Here is an 18,109-nt window from a genome sequence, read left to right on the forward strand (position 1 = left end):
TTCCTTGCAGTCAGCTCTTCTCACATCTAGGCTCCACAGCCAGGTGTGGCCCCAGCAGCTAGAAAGGAACTACCTAGCTCCGGCCCCAGGACACTCAGGTCATGCCTGTTGGTGGCTGGGTCCACAGCAGCAAGTTCAAATCCTAGGGAAACATAGACACAGACACCTTCCCACTCCACACACACCGTAGAGGATGGCATACAAATCATCAACCATCAGATCAAAATTCTTATTTCAAACATCAGAAATGCATGTGATGGCTTTTCTCTCAACAGGCCACTTAAGTCCAGTTGATAATGACTTCTAGCAGACTTAACTAGGTTCAGTCCCACAAGATTACTTAAACCAAAGGGGAGCCTTTTATTTTTTATTTTTTTCATGATAATCTTTTAGGACAGGGGTGGCAAACTATGGTCCATGGGCCAAATCTGGCCCACAACCTGCTTTTGTACAGCCCCATGAATGAAGAATGATTTTTACAGATGAACATGTACAACTGATTTAATAGGGAACACTAACCTTGAGCCCCAAAATAAGCAAAATGTTATCCCCTAAAAAAAAGGAATTCCTATTAATAGGCCTGAAACATTACAGAAAAGATTGTACTCACTATTATAATTTCACCAATAAAAATTTGGCGGAAAATTTTTTCTTTCTTGTTATGTAAGTACTTACTTGATATCCTCAGTTTTGCCTCTTGGCCCACAAAGTCTAAATATTTACTAATTTAGGTCCTTTCTAGAAAAAGTTCACCAACCCCTGCCTTAGGACAACAGTTTGAATCCCAAAGCACCCTTAACATTAAATTCTGTTCTTAAAATAGTATGCCAAGAGGAAGAAGAGCACAGCCTCTTAAATAGTAATGCACACTTTTTTTTTATTATATTAAAATCAGGCAATGGTCTGACAATAAAAAGGCTGCTTATGGAATACTGTTAAACTTTACTTACAGGATGTTAAATCCTTAGAACTAACGCTTTCCCCAGAAAAAAAAAGATTAATGGAAACATCAATCATTTTTCAGACTTGATATCTGCTGCTTCGGAAGGTGGTTTTACACAAATACTAAATTAAAAAAGAAAAGAAAAAAAAAAAAAACCTTTAGGACACAATGACTTGCTTTTATTTCGGTATGCATCCACATTTTAGCATTTAGTGGTCCTGAACAGAAAAGTGGGAAAACGCAGCAATTTGTCAGGAAGTCAAGCCCGCCAATTTCAGGATCTGCTGTGCACACCGAGTTCCCCTGCTGAGGCTCGTCAGAGGCAGCAGCACCAAAACCGAAGTGTGCCCCGAATTCAAGGTTATTTTTGTTCCAGTTGTCAGAGTCCAAACTAGACCCAAATGGATTGCAAGGATGACCAAATGAGAGCCCTGTTTAAATGTCTTCAATTTTTAAAAGCAAAAGCAATTATAAGAAAACAATTCATTCAGAGGGATTGTGTGTGCTTACAAGTGTCTTCATGTGGCCTTTCTCCAAGTTTAACCACCAAGGACTTTGAGAGCTGGCAGGTCTGAGAAACCCTGGTGAGTGTTCTTTTCACTGTATCAAAACCTGAGCTAAAAAAATTCATCAGCTGACGATGACAGCAGAGGGTGGCAGGGCTGAGGACCTAATTTTCATTTCCCAGGCTGGTGGAGAGTAAAGAAATGTGGTTCCAAAACTAAATAAGGGAGGTCAGAGACTCTTTCCAACCTTACCTGATGGCTTCTGGCCAAAGCAAGGAAGTGTCATGGAAAGCGTTGGATGGTGAAGGTGCAGAAAGGGACTTCAGGAGGAGGAAGGAAAAAGCAGCACCCCTCAATTGGGGGTGGCGGGTGGGGGTGGGGAGGAGATATGGGGAGAGCCCTGAAAGAATTCCTCATCAAAGGCCAATTTCAGAGGGGAGCAGAGGGGGTTACAATCTATTCTTCGGCCAAGGGTGGCAGTGGAGAGTGGGGAGAGGATGATGCCTTGGAAGGGGGTAGTCATTTAAGACTTAAAAAAAGAAACTGGGGGGGTGCAGATGAAGCACCCACACACACCCAGCAGTAGTCCCACAGGCTGCGACCTGAAACCTTCACATCTATTCTAATACGCCACCCCAATCTGGAGGGCTGTTGTAGGGGGAGAAGGAAGGAGGAAGGTAGGGGGAGGGAAAGGGGGAGAGGCAGAGACCCCAGGCCATGTAATCAGCAGCAAGGTGACTGTGTGATGTGTCTCTTCACAGTTGAGTTAGATGTGCCCCACCAGTTATGATGGGAACCAATTTAAATATACTTTCTTGATCCCAGAAGTTCAACTACATGGACAGTGGTTACACTTGACAGTATGATTTGTTATAGCACAACTTATATATTTCAAATGGACAAAAAATTAGTTATCATTTACAGTATCTTAAGATAAAATGCCTTTGAAGGGGAGCTTCCTTTCCAGTACTTTGAGGTCTACAAGACGTATCTAGAAAATTTACTACTGTGGAAAATGAAGACTGCTTAAATTGAATGGGATGGGGGGAGGGCCTGTGGTTTTTCTTTTTGATTAATTGCTGTAACACTGTCCTTCAGGCGGCTGAGGGAGTTTCATATTTTCTTTAGACATCATTAGGCGCCGAAGTTCTTGCAGGACAACTTTGATGCTATATGAATTCTGCCATTTTGCTAGCACTGATATGGCTCTTGGGTCCACCTACAAAAAGGGAAACACAAGTTACTGTTAGGCTCCCAAACAAAAGAATAGCTGCAGGCTGGGGTTACGTTGCAGAACAAACTTGAGTAAAATGCATTTTTCTAGCTGTGAACATACTGATCACACAACTGATATCTGGCAGGCAGAATACCTGCACAATTCCCTCCTTCCGGTCTTTCTGTTTTTCCCTTTTTGTCCCTCAAACCCTCAATGTTTGGGAGAAAGAAGTCACCTGGAGAAATGGCCCTGACACTTGGCGAGACTCAATCTGGCTCTTTCACAATCACCTGCTACTAGATCGGGTGGCCACCACTGCCAGGGACTGGCCTTTTGCTACTCTAAAGACATGCATGGCAGCAGGCAGACCCATGCTCTAGCGACAGAGGCCCGACACCAACTCACACTCTCTCAGGTTAGTGCAGTTTCCCAAAAACACTTGAGTTCAGGACTTCAGTTGGAACTCAGGCACAGCACTAAATGCAACTGAATACATGGTGACAAGGCTTTGTCACTTTTCAATCTCTCTTCAATTTTCTTCCAAGTCTTCCAAATACCTCAAAGACCAAGGCTCAGTGTGATGCTAACATGTGGTTAACACCCCTCAAGCACTTGCTGATCTCCCTTCTGAATAAGAGCAGGCTGCAAGCTCAAATCCCTTGACATGAAGTAAGATCTTACTAACATTGTTTTGTTTCTGTAATATTTATGTTGCTGTTAATTTTTATGACAGTGATACTGGCTTTCCACTTATGGTAGTGAAAACAGTAGGAAAAAATCAATTTAAAAAGCAAGACCATTAAAAGGAAAAAACTGTGCACCAGTGGTCCACAAATAAGATTGAGGAGGTAAAGGTAGCTAGCAGTTGTTAGCTGTGTGACCCTGGGCAAGTTCCTTCACCTGTGTGTGCCTCAGTTTCCTCACCCCTACCTCATGGGGTGTCATGATGACAGAAGGAGTTACTATCTTGATGTGACCAGCATAGTGCTGGCTTGGAGTCAGTGCTGGAGAGCAAAAGTTAAATACAACTGGGAAACAGGGCCCACAGCCCATATGTGCACACAAATGTACTGTGATTTGATTTTATCATCAAATAACCAAGGGACCTAAGGAATCAGGCCCAAAGTGCCTCCAATGTTAAAGTACAAAGCAATTTTGAACCCCAAGAAACAAGAGAGGGCAGAAACAACAACTTACCACTCCATTAGAACTATTAACTCCATTCATATTAATTTTTGTTACAAATCTTACAAAGGGGGGTGCTTCTGGGTATTTAGGTCCACATTCTATTTTAAGGCTGTATATTCGGTTTTCATAAATTGTCTGAAAAAAAATATAAGGGTAGAGATGTCAGGTAATGGGTGGACTCCCAATTACAAATAAAGAATTCAAAAAGGTAAAACTCCTGAAATGCCAATTTATTCTTGACTGCAGAACTGATGCATCTGCTCCCATTATGTAAACTCGTTACATGAAAAAGTAGCAGTAAGTAGTCCCTACAGTAGTTTATGTGACTTCTGGGCCTTGAAGAAATTAAAAGAGGACAGAAAAATTTAAGCTAGTATCATTAAAGTTTTAAACTAGTATTAAGTCCAGTCAGATGGACTTGCTCTTATGTTAATTCCTTTACTTTGCAGACCTGTCCTACTCTCTGGAATGGTGTATAAAAGGCATTCTTTATTCTAGGAAGCCATGCAAAATGTCCACTCATGCCATGAACATCAGCCAATATATTAAATAGTGCTATGTGCAAAGTGGGGAACAGACTACTGCTTAACTGCTTTACAGAACTTCAAAATTACACCTGAGGTTTGGGCTTGAAATGCAAGGATTACAGCTGCTTCCCCACTTCACTGCACAGAGGAGCCCAACTAGGCTGTACCACCCCAGCCTGCAGGCTTTTTTTGGGGGAGGGGGTTTGGGGGAGGATAATCATGATGACCTGAGAGATTACTGATGGTTAGTGCGTAAGGTGGAGGCCAAGGATACCAGGCATGCACAGGGAAAAACAGTCATTCCTAAACACCAGCTGTGCCCACCTGAGAAACACTGGGAAAGTCCAATCCCCCACACCAGTGAACTTTTCACTGTAACTTCTACTCACTGAGTAGCACAATGCGCTGCCTTTGCCCAGGCCGTTCCTTTAGCCTAGAGTGCCCTGCCCCACCTTTAAGACCTAGTTCAAACATCACCTATCCAGGAGCTTTCTGTCCTATAAGACACAGCACTATTACTTGTCTGTATGAAGACCACGTTAAAGACCACACTAGACAGGCTTCCTGGAGGGCAGGGGCTACCCACTTATGGAGTCCCCTTTCAGGTGTCAGTGCCCCTTCTTCAACAAAGGAATCTTGTGCTGCACAAGTAACTGCTCCTGGGTAAATAGCGACACCTAGTGGTCTTTGAGGGAATAGGTAGCAGGAATAGGAATGTGATTTAAACCCTTGAAAACATTCTAAACAGCGGCCTGTCCCCAATAAAGCTGGAATATAATATGAAGATACTCAGAATGTATCTTTTCAGATACACTTAACAGGGGTCCCAAACTGTAACAAGACTGAAATGCAATTCTGGATTTCCACCCTTCTTCAACTGGCTCCTCCTCTATTCCCCAGAAGGAGCACTGCCCAGTTAGTTAACCCAGTTAGTTAAAACAAAACCTAGCAGCAGCCAGCCACGATTACCTCTTCTCTTACTTTCTACCTTCTAACCATTAGAAGGTCCCATCACTTCTACCTCTAAAAGAGACAACACATCTATCCACTTTCCTCCATCTCCTCAGCTTCCAACTTAGTATAAGCCACCAATGTCACCTCCTCTGAACTACCCCAGGTCTCTGCTTCCTCTCTTGCTCCCCTATGATCTATCTGCTCTCCACACAGCAGCCCAACTGACCTTTTAAAACTAGAAACTGTCTCCCCTCTGCTGGCTTAACCCCGACAATGGTGGGTTTTCTGGTGACCTGAGACCAAGTTCTCAGCTCTGACCCCATCGACTCCTGCCCTCCTCTCCTTCTATTCTCCTCTCTCCTCCGTTCAGCCCATCTGGTCTCCCTACTGCTCTTCAATAAGTTCTCTCCACCTTGGGGTCCCTATACCAGGGCTGCTCCCCACCATCCTGCAGCTCTTCAGCGCTCAAATGCGCACCTTCTCAGTGCCAGCTCTCCCTCACTAAGCACAGAACAAGGAGGGCACGGCCTCAACAGGGTCCCCCTGAGAACTGGCACTCAAACGTTTGTTGAATGAATGAATGTTGCTCTTCATACTTTAAAAATATGGACACCGAGCTCCTAATTGCAATTAAGGTGTTCCTCAGAGGAAAAAAATTCACCCAGTAAAAAGAACCAGTAGAAAGCAAACAAGGGCATGATTTACATACAGAATAATGGAAAATATTAGAAAAGATCTATCCTCAGCACCTAGCACGGTCTCCACCAACTACCATGTGGTCAATATCTGTTACTGAGTGGGCCCAATATTCATCTCTGGGTGTGCCCAGCATTCATGCTTGATAATTCTGTCACACAATCCAAAGGCAGAATTTCTTACATAAAAAAGCCAGGCATAATTCCTATTGTTCAAGATAAAGGTTCAAGATAACTACTAAAACAACAGTCTTTGAAAATATTTGATACCCATTTTGGAGGCTCTGATGCACTAATTTATTCATCTGCAGGGATGTTTTCTGGCTCATCTGCACTGATCAGATTTCACTCATCATTCTATCTATCAACAACAGCATCAAAATGCTAAAGAAGGTGTGCAGTTTAGTAATAGTGGGATTATGATTATTCCATAGATTGAATCTTAACATTACTCTTGACACCATGAAATCTAATTTTAAAACATCCATGCTATGACTAATTTATAAAAAACAAAAAAAAGAAATATTGAGAATTTCTGACCACTGATGTTCAACTGGCAACTGCACTGAAACACAGTAAAAAAGGCCTCAGGTCAAGTGATCAAAACTGAAGGGTCATTAAAAAGCCCAAAGCAAGACTTCCTTTTGTAGAACAGGTTTTCTCTTTTATTTAGTTCCTGAGGGCTCCAGTGACCTGCTAAAAACATTTCAGCAAAGAAAGGAAATGTGGCTGAAGGAGAATTGCTCGAACAGTGTGTTTCTGTGAGGATCGCTGCTCTTAAGATTCATTATTTGATCACAAAACACCTTGCACTTTGTTGATATGTTTTAAACTTTGTGGGGCAATTTGGCAGTACCTAAGAAAATGTGAAAACAGACATGCTCCACTCAGCAAGTCCATTTTTAGGAACATCCTGCAGATAGACTCATACTTGTGTCCACCAATATGAAGCACTGTCTGCAAAAGCAAATATAATTATAAGCAATCTAAATGTCTATCTGCAAGGGACTAAGTAAATAAATGTGGCCAAGTCATAAAATCAAATACTTTGTAGCCTTTTCAAAGGCTAAGCCCCACTACAAACACACACACACACAGAAACATGGTGAAGACAGCTCTTGGTAAAGCCATCAAGTTGCAGAATATGCACAACCTATCCCACACCTATAAAGATGAATAGACACCTTCCTCCAACTCAGGCACATTTAGTGAACGGGCTGTTTCATCCATTAGACTCTCCAGAGCCCGAGCTTTTCCTGGGCCTCAAAAATATATGCAATAACCCCAGTCTAATCCTGAGAAAAACATTAGAGAAACCCCCAAAGAGGGACCTACCACAAAATACCTGGCCAGTGCCCCTCAAAACTGTTAAGGTCATCAAAAACAAGGACAGTCTGAGAGACTGTCACAGCCAAGAGGAGCCTAAGGGGATATGTCAACTAAATGTAGTAACAGTATCTTGGATGGGATCCTGGACAGAAAAAGGATCTAAGGTAAAAACAAGTACATCTGAAAAAGTATGGACCTTAGTTAATAATAACAATGTACTGGTACTGATTAGTTAGTTGCAGCCAAGGTACTGTACTAATGTAAGATGCTAAAATTGGGGTCATGGGGTATAGGGCATATGCAAATCTCTGTACTATTTTTGCAACTTTTCTGCAAATCTGAAAGTATTCTAAAATAAAGTTTATTTTTAAAATATATGAGATATGAGATAAGCAAAAAGTACTGGCTACAAAAATGTGCAAAAAAATTACAAAATCTAAATTAATACATAAAAAAGGTACTATTAAGTCAACAAGTCAACTTCTACTCAGTTAAGATCTTATGCAGTTATATGAAAATTATATTTGATGTGCAATGTGGGCACATGCTATATTAGAATGAAGGGTGGGCCCTCAAAAAAGTGAGAGCTTCCAGAGCCTAAGAAGATCTTAATGGCTCAGGATGTAGACAGGCAGGTAAATGCACAGAACGAGGTGTGGACGGAGAGCAGGATATGGTAGTGAGGTATAAGTCAGGAACAAAGAAACCACACTAAGTATTTTAACAGAATTTTAAACAGATGTCAGAGACCTAAAAAAGCAAAATAGGAACCCGAGCTAACACAGATGTAATAACTGCAGGAAGCAGGGAGGTAACTTATTAAGGCTGGGAGAATAAAAGGAACCAGGAGGAGTTTATCAGACCTATCAAGCCTAGAGGCTCAGAGATAGGGGTGCCAAAAATTGAACTCAGACCTCCAAGGGGACACTGCCTGGCTGCCGCAGTTACCTCCCAAGGAAGCACAATGAGGCTGCTTCTGGTAGTGCCAGAAAATGATGGAGGCTGAACCAACAACCGATGCCAGGATGAAGGCCCAGTCAGGAACAACAGTCAAACAGGAAAGAGTAAGTCCCTTCTCCCTTCCTCCTGCCTTTCGGTCTCTCTCCTGTGTCCCTGATTGGGAAAATCTAACAGGAAGCCAGCTGACAAGGAAAAAACGCAGTGTGGAGATTTCGAGTTCCAGCCCCAGCCCCAACAGCAGAGTACAGAATGGTGGCTTTGGAGTTAATAACCAGTACCATCCCTCCCTCTGACGACTTGGCATCCATACACAGCCTTCCACACACATCTGAACTTACAACAGCAGTACCTTTTGCTTTTTTGTCTGGCAAGATGCAACTGTCCTTTATACAGAGACATTCCACCTCCTCCCTCTAGTCATGGTATCCTCCTGAGGGAGCCACAGCTCCAGCTCTAGGCAATAGGAATTGCTCATTTCTCTAATTCAATCCCAGTCCTAACCTGAACATACAACCAAGAGACTAAATTGTCAAGTTCACCACACAATCCTAATACAAGAGAAAAAGGAGAAAGGAAGCACGTACTCTTCCCATTTGCTTACTGTTGCGTCAGCATCACCCCAGCATCAGGCCCTCCTCTTGGTGGCAGCAGCTGGTTGCAGTGTCCAGAGTCTTTCAGCCTCCCCCAGCAGCCTCGCAGGGCCCCCACAGAACCAGCGAGGGGTGGGAGGTTGGCACCCTCTCCTCTGAGTGCTGGAACTGACAGCCCTAACCTCTCCCAGACCCAAGGGGTGGTGACTGTCTTCTGCTCCGGCAATGTGCCCTTTTTTGCTTTTTCAGTCCAACACTCACTGGATCAACTCACTATATAAATTATCTGTGCTGAAATACCTAGTATGGTTTCTCTTTCCTTGAGTAATACAAAAAGTTAAGGGGAACTAAATAGACTTCTTCCTCTAGAAACAGTATTATTTGAAAGTTTTTATGAAAATATAGTCATATATCAGTCATATAATGTAAAGCTTTTTAAAGAGTTAAGTCAATATGCACTGATACGGAAAGATGTCCACCCTCTAGCAAATGAAAAACGGCAAAACATTATACAAAACAAAGTCTCATTTTTATTAACAAGTTTATATATTTATGTTTGTGTATCTAGCAAAAGCCAGAAGAAACACATCACATGTAAACTTACCAGTTTTCATTCTCTGGGGATTACAAAGAACTGGGGAAAGGATCACTTTCCTTTTACATCACACACCCTTGTAGCTACGTTCTGTTCTTTTTAAGCAAATGCACAGTGTTTTCAGGTATGTGTATGAACACACACCCAGGTTCTAACCAACATACAAAAGCACTATTTTGGAGAACCCAAGTCATAACAGTCCTTCTCAACTGGGGTGATTCTTTTCTGTCCTGCCCCTGCATGCTGGGGGCATTTGGCAATGTCTGCAGACATTTTTGGTTGTCATAATCATGGGGGCACGGGGATGGGGTGGTGGTGGCATTGTTTGCTACTGGCATCTAGTGAGTAGAAGTCAAGGATGCTGCCAAACATCCTACAACACACAGAACAGCCTCTCACAACAGAGAATTATCTGATCCAAAATGTCAGTGCCAAGGGTGAGCAACCCTGTTCTATAACCTCACACAGTTAGCAACTCTTTGGACATAGTAGAAATACTCCATGTCAAAAGGTGTGGACAAATAGACACCTGCCAGAATTTTGCAAGGGGCACCTGGGCGGGATGCTCTGCTTTTAGGTTTCAAGGACTTCCTTTTCTTAAAAATGATACAGCAATTCCACTTCTAGGTACATACCGAAGAGAACTGAAAACATATGTCCATATAAAAACCTGTACACAAATGTTCGTAACAGCATTATTCATACTAGCCAAAAAATGGAAACAGCTCAAATGTCCCTCAATAGACGAATGGATAAACAAAATGCGGTATATACATATAAATACAATGGACTATTACTGGTCATAAAAAGGAATGAAGTTCTGATACATGCTACAAAATGGACAAAACTTGAAAACATTATGCTGAGTGAAAAAAGTCAATTATAAAAGACCACTTAATGGATGATTCCATTTATATGAAATGTGCAGAACAGGCAAATCCAGAGAGACAGAAAGTGGGTTAGTGGTTGCCAGGGGCTGGGAGAGGTGGAAGTGGGGAGTGACTGCGATAGGTATGGGATTTCTTTTTGGGGTGATGAAAATGTTCTGAAATTAGATGGTGGTGACGCTTTCACAATTCTGAATATTCTAAACACCACTGAACTGTATACCTTAAAAGGGTGAATTCTAAGATGTGTGAATTATATCTCAATAAAGCAGTTACTACAAAAAAAAAAAAAGGAGAACATATGGAAAGCACCTGGCCTACTGTAGTTATTCAATAAAAGCTAACCCCCCTTGGGAAGTGATAACCTGAAATTCAGGGCAATCCTTAAGTGTTTTAGGTAGAATATTTCAACAGAATTCAGTGGTTCATTTTTAGTTTGCTAGAACCTGAAAATCAGTAAGTTGATCAACAAATCTATTGAATAACTAACGTATTGTGAGCCATTTCCAGGTGCTTCGAAGAGGGGAGGATAGTTCCCACCCTCAAGAAAGAGGAACCATTCTTAGAAGAGAAGAAATGCAATAAAGGAAGCCCTCAGGATACAATGGACTTTCTGAGCCAACAAAGGAAATTATCCCCATGGAACAAAAGGATTTCCAGATTAGGCTTTCCCCAGTATTTAACAGACAGAAAATCCTGGTTTTCAGAGAGAACAAAACACCACCACCAAACAAAACAAAACAAAACAAAACAAAAACCCCAGAAAAACACCCAAACAGATTAAATACATATAAAACACCATCTCCACCACAAAGCTATAGGATCACCAAAATGACTCAAGAAACAACACTAAATGGCAAAGCTGGTCACTTGTTTTGAGAGTCAATGACAGTGTAACACAAACATCAGATTTTCCTAACACTTGATGAGCATGACCCTCCTTCTTGTTTCAGCTGGGCCATGTCCTCCCTGTCCCTTTCCCACAGGGCCTACACACAGCAAGTGAGAAGAATCAATAAATACCAGAGCGTTAAGGACAAGCAGCAGCAGGAAAGGTACAAAATCTCCTACTGCTTGTCTGAAAGGAGTCCCCTTATGGGAATATATTTCTTGACTCCTAAATCAAGTTACTACTTGACACTCTGGTTAATTCTATAATGGCAACAAATGGAAACTCCAAAGAGGGAGGCAGTGTAGCCAGTGGTTAAGAGCACAGGCTCTGGAGTCAGGCAGAGCTGGTTGGGGAATTATCAGTTATGTGACTTTGGACAAGAGATGTCACTTCTCTGAGCCTCCTTCCTCACCTGTTAAATGGAATGCAATAATACAATATTAGTACCTCACAATGGGTGCTTGTGAGAATTAAATGACATTTTTTGAGGATTTATTATGTGACTTGAAAAAAAATGCAGGTAGCATTACGAAGACTGGGAGCTCTCATAAATCACAAAGCTCTAAACCAGAGGCCACCTTTCCCATCCCCATTCTCTTGGTCTTCTTTGCAAAAGGCTCTGGGCCTAACCATGCCTGAAATAGAGCAGTGCGAACCAAGCAGGCAGTAAATCTTTGTCAAATGGCCCAAAGAGTTAGGCTACAGGTGCACAGCAAAATTAGCAAATAGTGAATAAAAACCACAACTCCGAAGGTTTTCCAAAGTCCGCTTATAGGCTGTCTTCAGGAATGCTGGTTATACCTGGAGACTCCTTGTTCGATAAGTCCATGAGGTTGTTCTAAACTATACCCGAGAATGCATTTACCTCAAACCTCACTGTCTATACTGTCATGTAAATTTACACTACGAGTCTAAACAGGCTTTTGCTTACCATTTAAAGGGATTAAACAGAATCACAGGATGTTCAAATATATAAACTGAAACTGGTCAAAAAAGAATAGCCACATTTCAGAAAATATACCATTGGTGAGCTTTCTCCATGATAAGGCTAATATTTTTTTAAAAGAAGGCACAGTGAATTTAAGACATTGACATTTATAGCCGTAGCTCGACGCTTACTCTTGGAGGCCCAATTATCATCCCTGTCCATCTTGTAAGTGTCATGTCTTCGTCATCTTCTAGACCCCAGCTAACTGTGCCATCTCCTACTCCTTTCTGGCCTTCTTCGAGTTCTTCCAACAGTCGGAAATTGCGAGGGACTTTTACTCCTAAAATAAATGGAAAGAAATTCAAGATACTAGCAACTCCAGGGGAACTTGTAAACCTAGAGCCAGCTGCTCATTATCACTACCTGGGAATAAAGACGCTACAATGCAAAAAAATTGCTGCAACTTGTTGGATCTCAAAACTTGCCTCTTAACAAAGCTATCTGTATCAATCAGCACAACCAGTGGAGGGGATGCACAGTACTGTTCAGGTGACATGACTAATAAACCAGTGCTGGATCAGCAAACCTAGAAAGACACCCCGTACCTATGCCCACGGCTCTCACAAACCTTTGACAAACTTTACATTTCTAAACGTTGACTTGGTCACTGGTTTGAGATGAAAACCATCATGTGCTAACAAAAATGTCTTGTAAGAGAAGAGGCTATTTCTTTTGTTTTGTCCTTATTATGCTTTTCTGAGGCTAAGGGTTTGCTCGATTGTTATAACAACTTTCAAACTACTTTAGGAGGAATAGCGATATCAAATAAAAATGGTGTTTCCTTGATCAACCAAGAGTCAACTGAAAGTGCCAAAGGATAAAATTTACTTCAAGGATAAATTCTTAACACATAGTTAATTTTTCAAGGATTTAAGCCATTGTTTCTCTCTTAACTGGCAAAAAAGTTAAAAGAGGGGAGTGGGTTCCTGATTTATTTGTTTCCAAAAATCCCAAAGCCTGGTAAGCAGCTCACAAAAGCAACCATATGAATATATCTCACAGGTCCAAGCCATGGTGCCTTAGTTCCAGCTGAGGCTTGAGCCATTTCTGGGTGTCTTTGAGAGAAGAGCCCAGGTACTGGGATGCGACAGGGGATGAGGCTGTGGGAGGGCAGGGAAGACCACCTTTCTTCCAGTGTTTGGGCACAGAGCATCTCTGCCTCCCCCATTGCCCCCCCCTTTCCCTGGAATTTGGATGGTTTTCTGTAAAAGAAACTCAGAATCCAGACACATCACAAGCTCCCTTTGCCTTGCATGCTGAGCCCCAGCTGGCCAGACTCTCAGAGGCAAGTGGCACTTACCACGTGACCCACTGGAGGGAACGAAGACTGTGGGAGGTATTCCCAGTGTATCTCAGTACTTCCCAAAGCATGGGACACATGCCACCACTACTTCAGATGGAACGAACACCTGAGTGCCTTACTATATGTCAGGCACTTTTCTAGGCAAAGGGGAACATGCAGGGAGCAAAATAAAACTCCTGCCTTCATGGAGCTTACATTCTAGTGGGAGACATAATCAACAAAATAAATAGGTAAACTATATAGTATGACAGATATTGGTGTTCTACAATAGAGTATTGGGGGAGGGGCTACGATTTCAAACAGGGTGAACAAAGAAAGCCTTGTTGAGATCTGGTGCCCTGACTAAAGACCGGAAGGTGCAGAAGCAAAGCGCCTCCCAGGCAGAAGGAACAGCAAGTGCAAAGGTCCAGAGGTAGGATCTTGTCTAGAGTATCAAAAACCAGCAAGGACGACAGGTGAACTCGCTGCCCTCCCCCCTATGTGGGACCCGACTCCCAGGACTGTAAATCTCCCTGGCAATGCAGAATATGACTCCCGGGGATGAATGTGGACCCGGCATCATGTGACTGAGAGTATCTTCTTGACCAAAAGGGGGATGCAAAATGAGACAAAATAGTTTCAGTGGCTGAGAGATTTCAAATGGAGTCGAGAGGTCACTCTGGTGGACGTTCTTATGCATTATATAGATAACACCTCTTAGGTTTTAATGTATTGGAATAGCTAGAAGTAAATACCTGAAACTACCAAACTCCAACCCAGCAGTCTGGACTCCTGAAGAGAATTATATAATAATGTAGATTACAGAGGGTGACAGTGTGATTGTGAAGACCTTGTGGATCACACCGCCTTTATCTAGTGTATGGATGAGTAGAAAAATGGGTATAAAAACTAAAGGACATATGGGGTGGGATGGGGGGATGATTTTGGTGCTCTTTTTTCACTCTTATTTTTTATTCTTGTTCTGGTTCTTTCTGATGTAAGGAAAATGTTCAGAGATAGATTGTGGTGATGAATGCATAACTATGTTATCATACGGTGGACAGTGGACTGTATACCATGGATGATTGTATGGTGTGCGAATGTATTTCAATAAAACTGAATTTAATTAAAAAAAAAACAAAAACCAGCAAGGAGCAGTTGTTGCTGCCTGGCAGTGGGAGAAGCCACACTCATGCCAAGGGACGCATGTCTGCACTCGCGTGGTCATGGAAGCGCCACTGCCGCTATCAGCTCTGGGTCAGAGCTGAAGGCTGCGTTTGCCACTGCTGCCATTCTTGCTGTGGACCAGGACTTTGCAGGCAGATAAAAGGCCCTGGACCTGTGAAAAGGAATGCCACTTCTACGCGGGTGGACCCAGGGAAGGTGTCCCAGGTATTAGTTGCCAACCACTCCCTACACCTCAGCAAAGCCAAGATTTCCAAACCAGTACCTGTCTGGGAAGGAATGTTGTGATAAATGGAGAATTTAAGGAGCTCAAGTTAACTATCATGGAAAATACCTGTTTCTTCCTTCTCTCCACTTGATTTTACATGTGTGTGTCAAACTGAAATTATCAGTTTTGGTAACAGAGCTAAGAATTCAGATCTGTAAACAAGGAAGTGGTTGTCTGCTCTGTTGATTCAGTTTGCCCACTGAGCCTGGAATAATACCCCTCAAAAAGAGGATGACTTGGGCCAACAAGGTTTCCACTTCTTTCATATTTGCCCTATTAGATCTCAAAAGACTATGGCATTTACAGGACTCAGGCCACACTCTTCGAGTCCTCTTCATTACTAATGACAAAGGAATCCTAAGGCAGACTACTTTGAATGATCTTCCTGTGGGTAGGATGGTGGCTGAGATACTATATTTGGTTCATGCATTCCAGTACACTGACAAACAGGTGTAACCTGGTAGTGAAACAACAATCCTAGGTCCAGCAGGAAAACTTGAGTATTTCGATCAACTAAACAGAAAAGGAGTAGGAGATTAAGGACTCCAGCTGGAACTGAGTGACATTGAGAAGCCACTGCAGTTTTGAACAGAGGTGTGACATGATGACTTGTTTTTAACAGGACCCCTCTGACTGCTGTGGGAGGAATACACTGAAGGGAGCAAGGAAAGGGGCAGTTCAGAGACCAATGCAATAATCCAGGCAAAGGATAATCCTGGCTTGGACCAAAGTGACAGCAGCAAAGGTGGTGAGAAGTGGCACATTCTAGATATTTGGGAGTTCTAAGTTAACAAGATCTGCTGCCAGACTGGCTGTGAAGTATGAGAGAAAGAGGGGTCAAAACTGTGGCTTCCAGGTTTTTGGTCTGAGCAACTGGAAGGTAGGTGAGGTGATTTTAGGTGGTACGGGAGTGAACACTTTATTTTACAGTCATGTTTTTATTTATTTAATGTATTATTTTATTTATTTATTTTTAAGAGTAACTTACTAAGGGCAAGTAATATACTAATGTCCCATCTGTGATAACGGTAAAAGTTTCTTTTTACAATAAAATTTAAGCAAAAGAATAAGTTGATTGAAGAGCAATATTAAGTAAATAAAAGCACAGATGGTACTAGGGAACAGTAAAAACCTGATAGCATAGTTTGAATGACTCATTTGGAAAACACTAGCATTTTTCATCCATAGAACCGCCAACTGGATTATTCATTATTCCGCTATATTTCATTAAGCCTCTACTAACAAATACAAAACTGAGGGGAAAAGCCAGAGAACATGATGACTCTGGTACAAAAAGAGTTAAATCTAAATCTTTAACAAAAAAAACCAAAAACATTGTGCATTACTATTACAACTGATAACTCATTAGCCTATACTAATAAAAATGAATACCAAAAGAGCACAGGAGCCACCTAATAGGAGGGCTGATGAATATTTAAGATACTCATTCATAGCTAGTAAGTGACAGCTTTTAAGAAGCTTAGGAAAGTTGGAAAGGCTATCTCTGGATATAAGGATTATAGGTGATTTTTTTTTTCCTTTTCTACATTTTGATTTCTTTTACCATGATCCCATATTATTTGCTTAACAAAACTAAAAAAACAACAAACAAACAATCTAAGAACTATACTCTACACAAAGGTCTACATCTCAGGGCCTTTGTACTTGCTGTTCCCTCAGCCTGGAAGACTTCCCCCAGATATCTGTAAGTCATGCTCCCTTCTCTTCTTCAGGGTTTTACTCATGACACCCCATCTCAATAAGGACCAAAGATTCTCCAAGACTGGGAACCTCACCTAAGTGAGACAGTATTTCCTAATGACTAACTTTAAATGGTCCGTTTTTTTTTTTCTTCAAATATTCAGACTGTCAATTGAACAATGGCCAAAGTAAAATGGATTCTGTAGCTTAAGCCCATTATTGACTGGAAGTTCAATGTGTGACCTTTGTTTTGAGTTGCTCTTTTTGGCAAAATAAAAAAATGTGCTACTTTCATGTGTCAGATACTTAAAAATCAGGCTAGACTATTTCTATCCCCCTAGCTATTTCTTGTAAATTTTAGCAAGGAACATCCTTATGGCTGTGAACATCCGTTTCATCTAACTACCAGATCTGAAAAGGAAATCCTAACATCCAAATACCACAAACGCATTGCTATTATTTTCCAAATAGATAGTGAATTCATGTTATATTTTTCTGATATTTGATTTTTACTTGTGAATTAGGGCAAAATATTATGTCAGCCATTAATCACATATTTCCAACAGACATTTCCGTTGGATTAGACATTCAACTACTTAAAAACAAAGTGTGCAAAACTCACATATACATACAAATGAACCAAAGCGGTAAGAGGAGGTCAGTTCAAATTATTTTAGGTTAGTGTTTGGAACAAAATCGCGCTTGTTGTTATTGCAATAAGGGCATTATAAGATGATTCAACTTTGATTCAAGTTATAAAACAGGCTTCTGAAACAGTTTAACAAATGAAAAACTTTGGATTGGCCAATATCTATTAGGCAGTCTAGGAATGTTCCAAGTAGGAATTGGAATGTACATATAAATATCAGAATAACTATAATGGTCCTACAATAACATTACAATAAACATTTTTTCCATTTGAACAGCAGTTCTCAAAAGTTTCTGATCTCAAGACCCCTTTATACCTTTATACTCTTAAAAATTACCGAAGACTTCAAAGAGCCTTTGCTTATGTGGGTTATACCTATTGGTATTTACCAAGTTAGAAAACAAAACTAAGAAATTTTAAAAGTATGTATTTATTTATTTAAAACTAACAACAATAAACCATCGCATGTTAAGGTAAATGACATGTTTTATCAAATAAGTATATTTTCCAAAGAACAGAAGAAAATTAGCAAGAAGAGTGGCATGGTTTTGCAAACATCTTCAATGTCTAGCTTACAGCAACAGTGAATGTTAAAAGCAAAAGTGAGCTAGAGAATCCATGTCCTACCTAACAGGGCAATTGCTCTTTGCTCTGGTCAAATGTCTGCGGGCCAGATCCAGCTCGCGGACCATCATTTTGCAACCTTTAGGGTCACCCACATACCCTTAAAAATCCTTTCACCCCTAACACTCTA

General features: G+C 41.4%; 1 protein-coding gene and 1 pseudogene across 1 annotated transcript in view; one reads left to right on the forward strand and one right to left on the reverse strand.

The window, feature by feature from the left end:
- Nucleotides 1-340: 340 nt before the first annotated feature.
- UBE2V1 (ubiquitin conjugating enzyme E2 V1) overlaps nt 341-18,109 on the reverse strand; it is a 29,664-nt gene continuing 11,895 nt past the window's right edge. The window contains exons 2-4 of the mRNA XM_037810938.1: nt 12,402-12,550; nt 3,863-3,988; nt 341-2,668 (exon numbers count right to left, since the gene is read on the reverse strand). Coding sequence (XP_037666866.1) covers nt 2,522-2,668; nt 3,863-3,988; nt 12,402-12,550 — 422 coding nt within the window. The 3' untranslated portion in view covers nt 341-2,521. The remainder of the gene's footprint in view (nt 2,669-3,862; nt 3,989-12,401; nt 12,551-18,109) is intronic.
- On the forward strand, nt 13,524-15,545 carry LOC119515961 (annotated as a pseudogene).

This window comes from Choloepus didactylus, chromosome 19 (assembly GCF_015220235.1).
Source record: "Choloepus didactylus isolate mChoDid1 chromosome 19, mChoDid1.pri, whole genome shotgun sequence".
Lineage (NCBI taxonomy): Eukaryota > Metazoa > Chordata > Mammalia > Pilosa > Megalonychidae > Choloepus > Choloepus didactylus.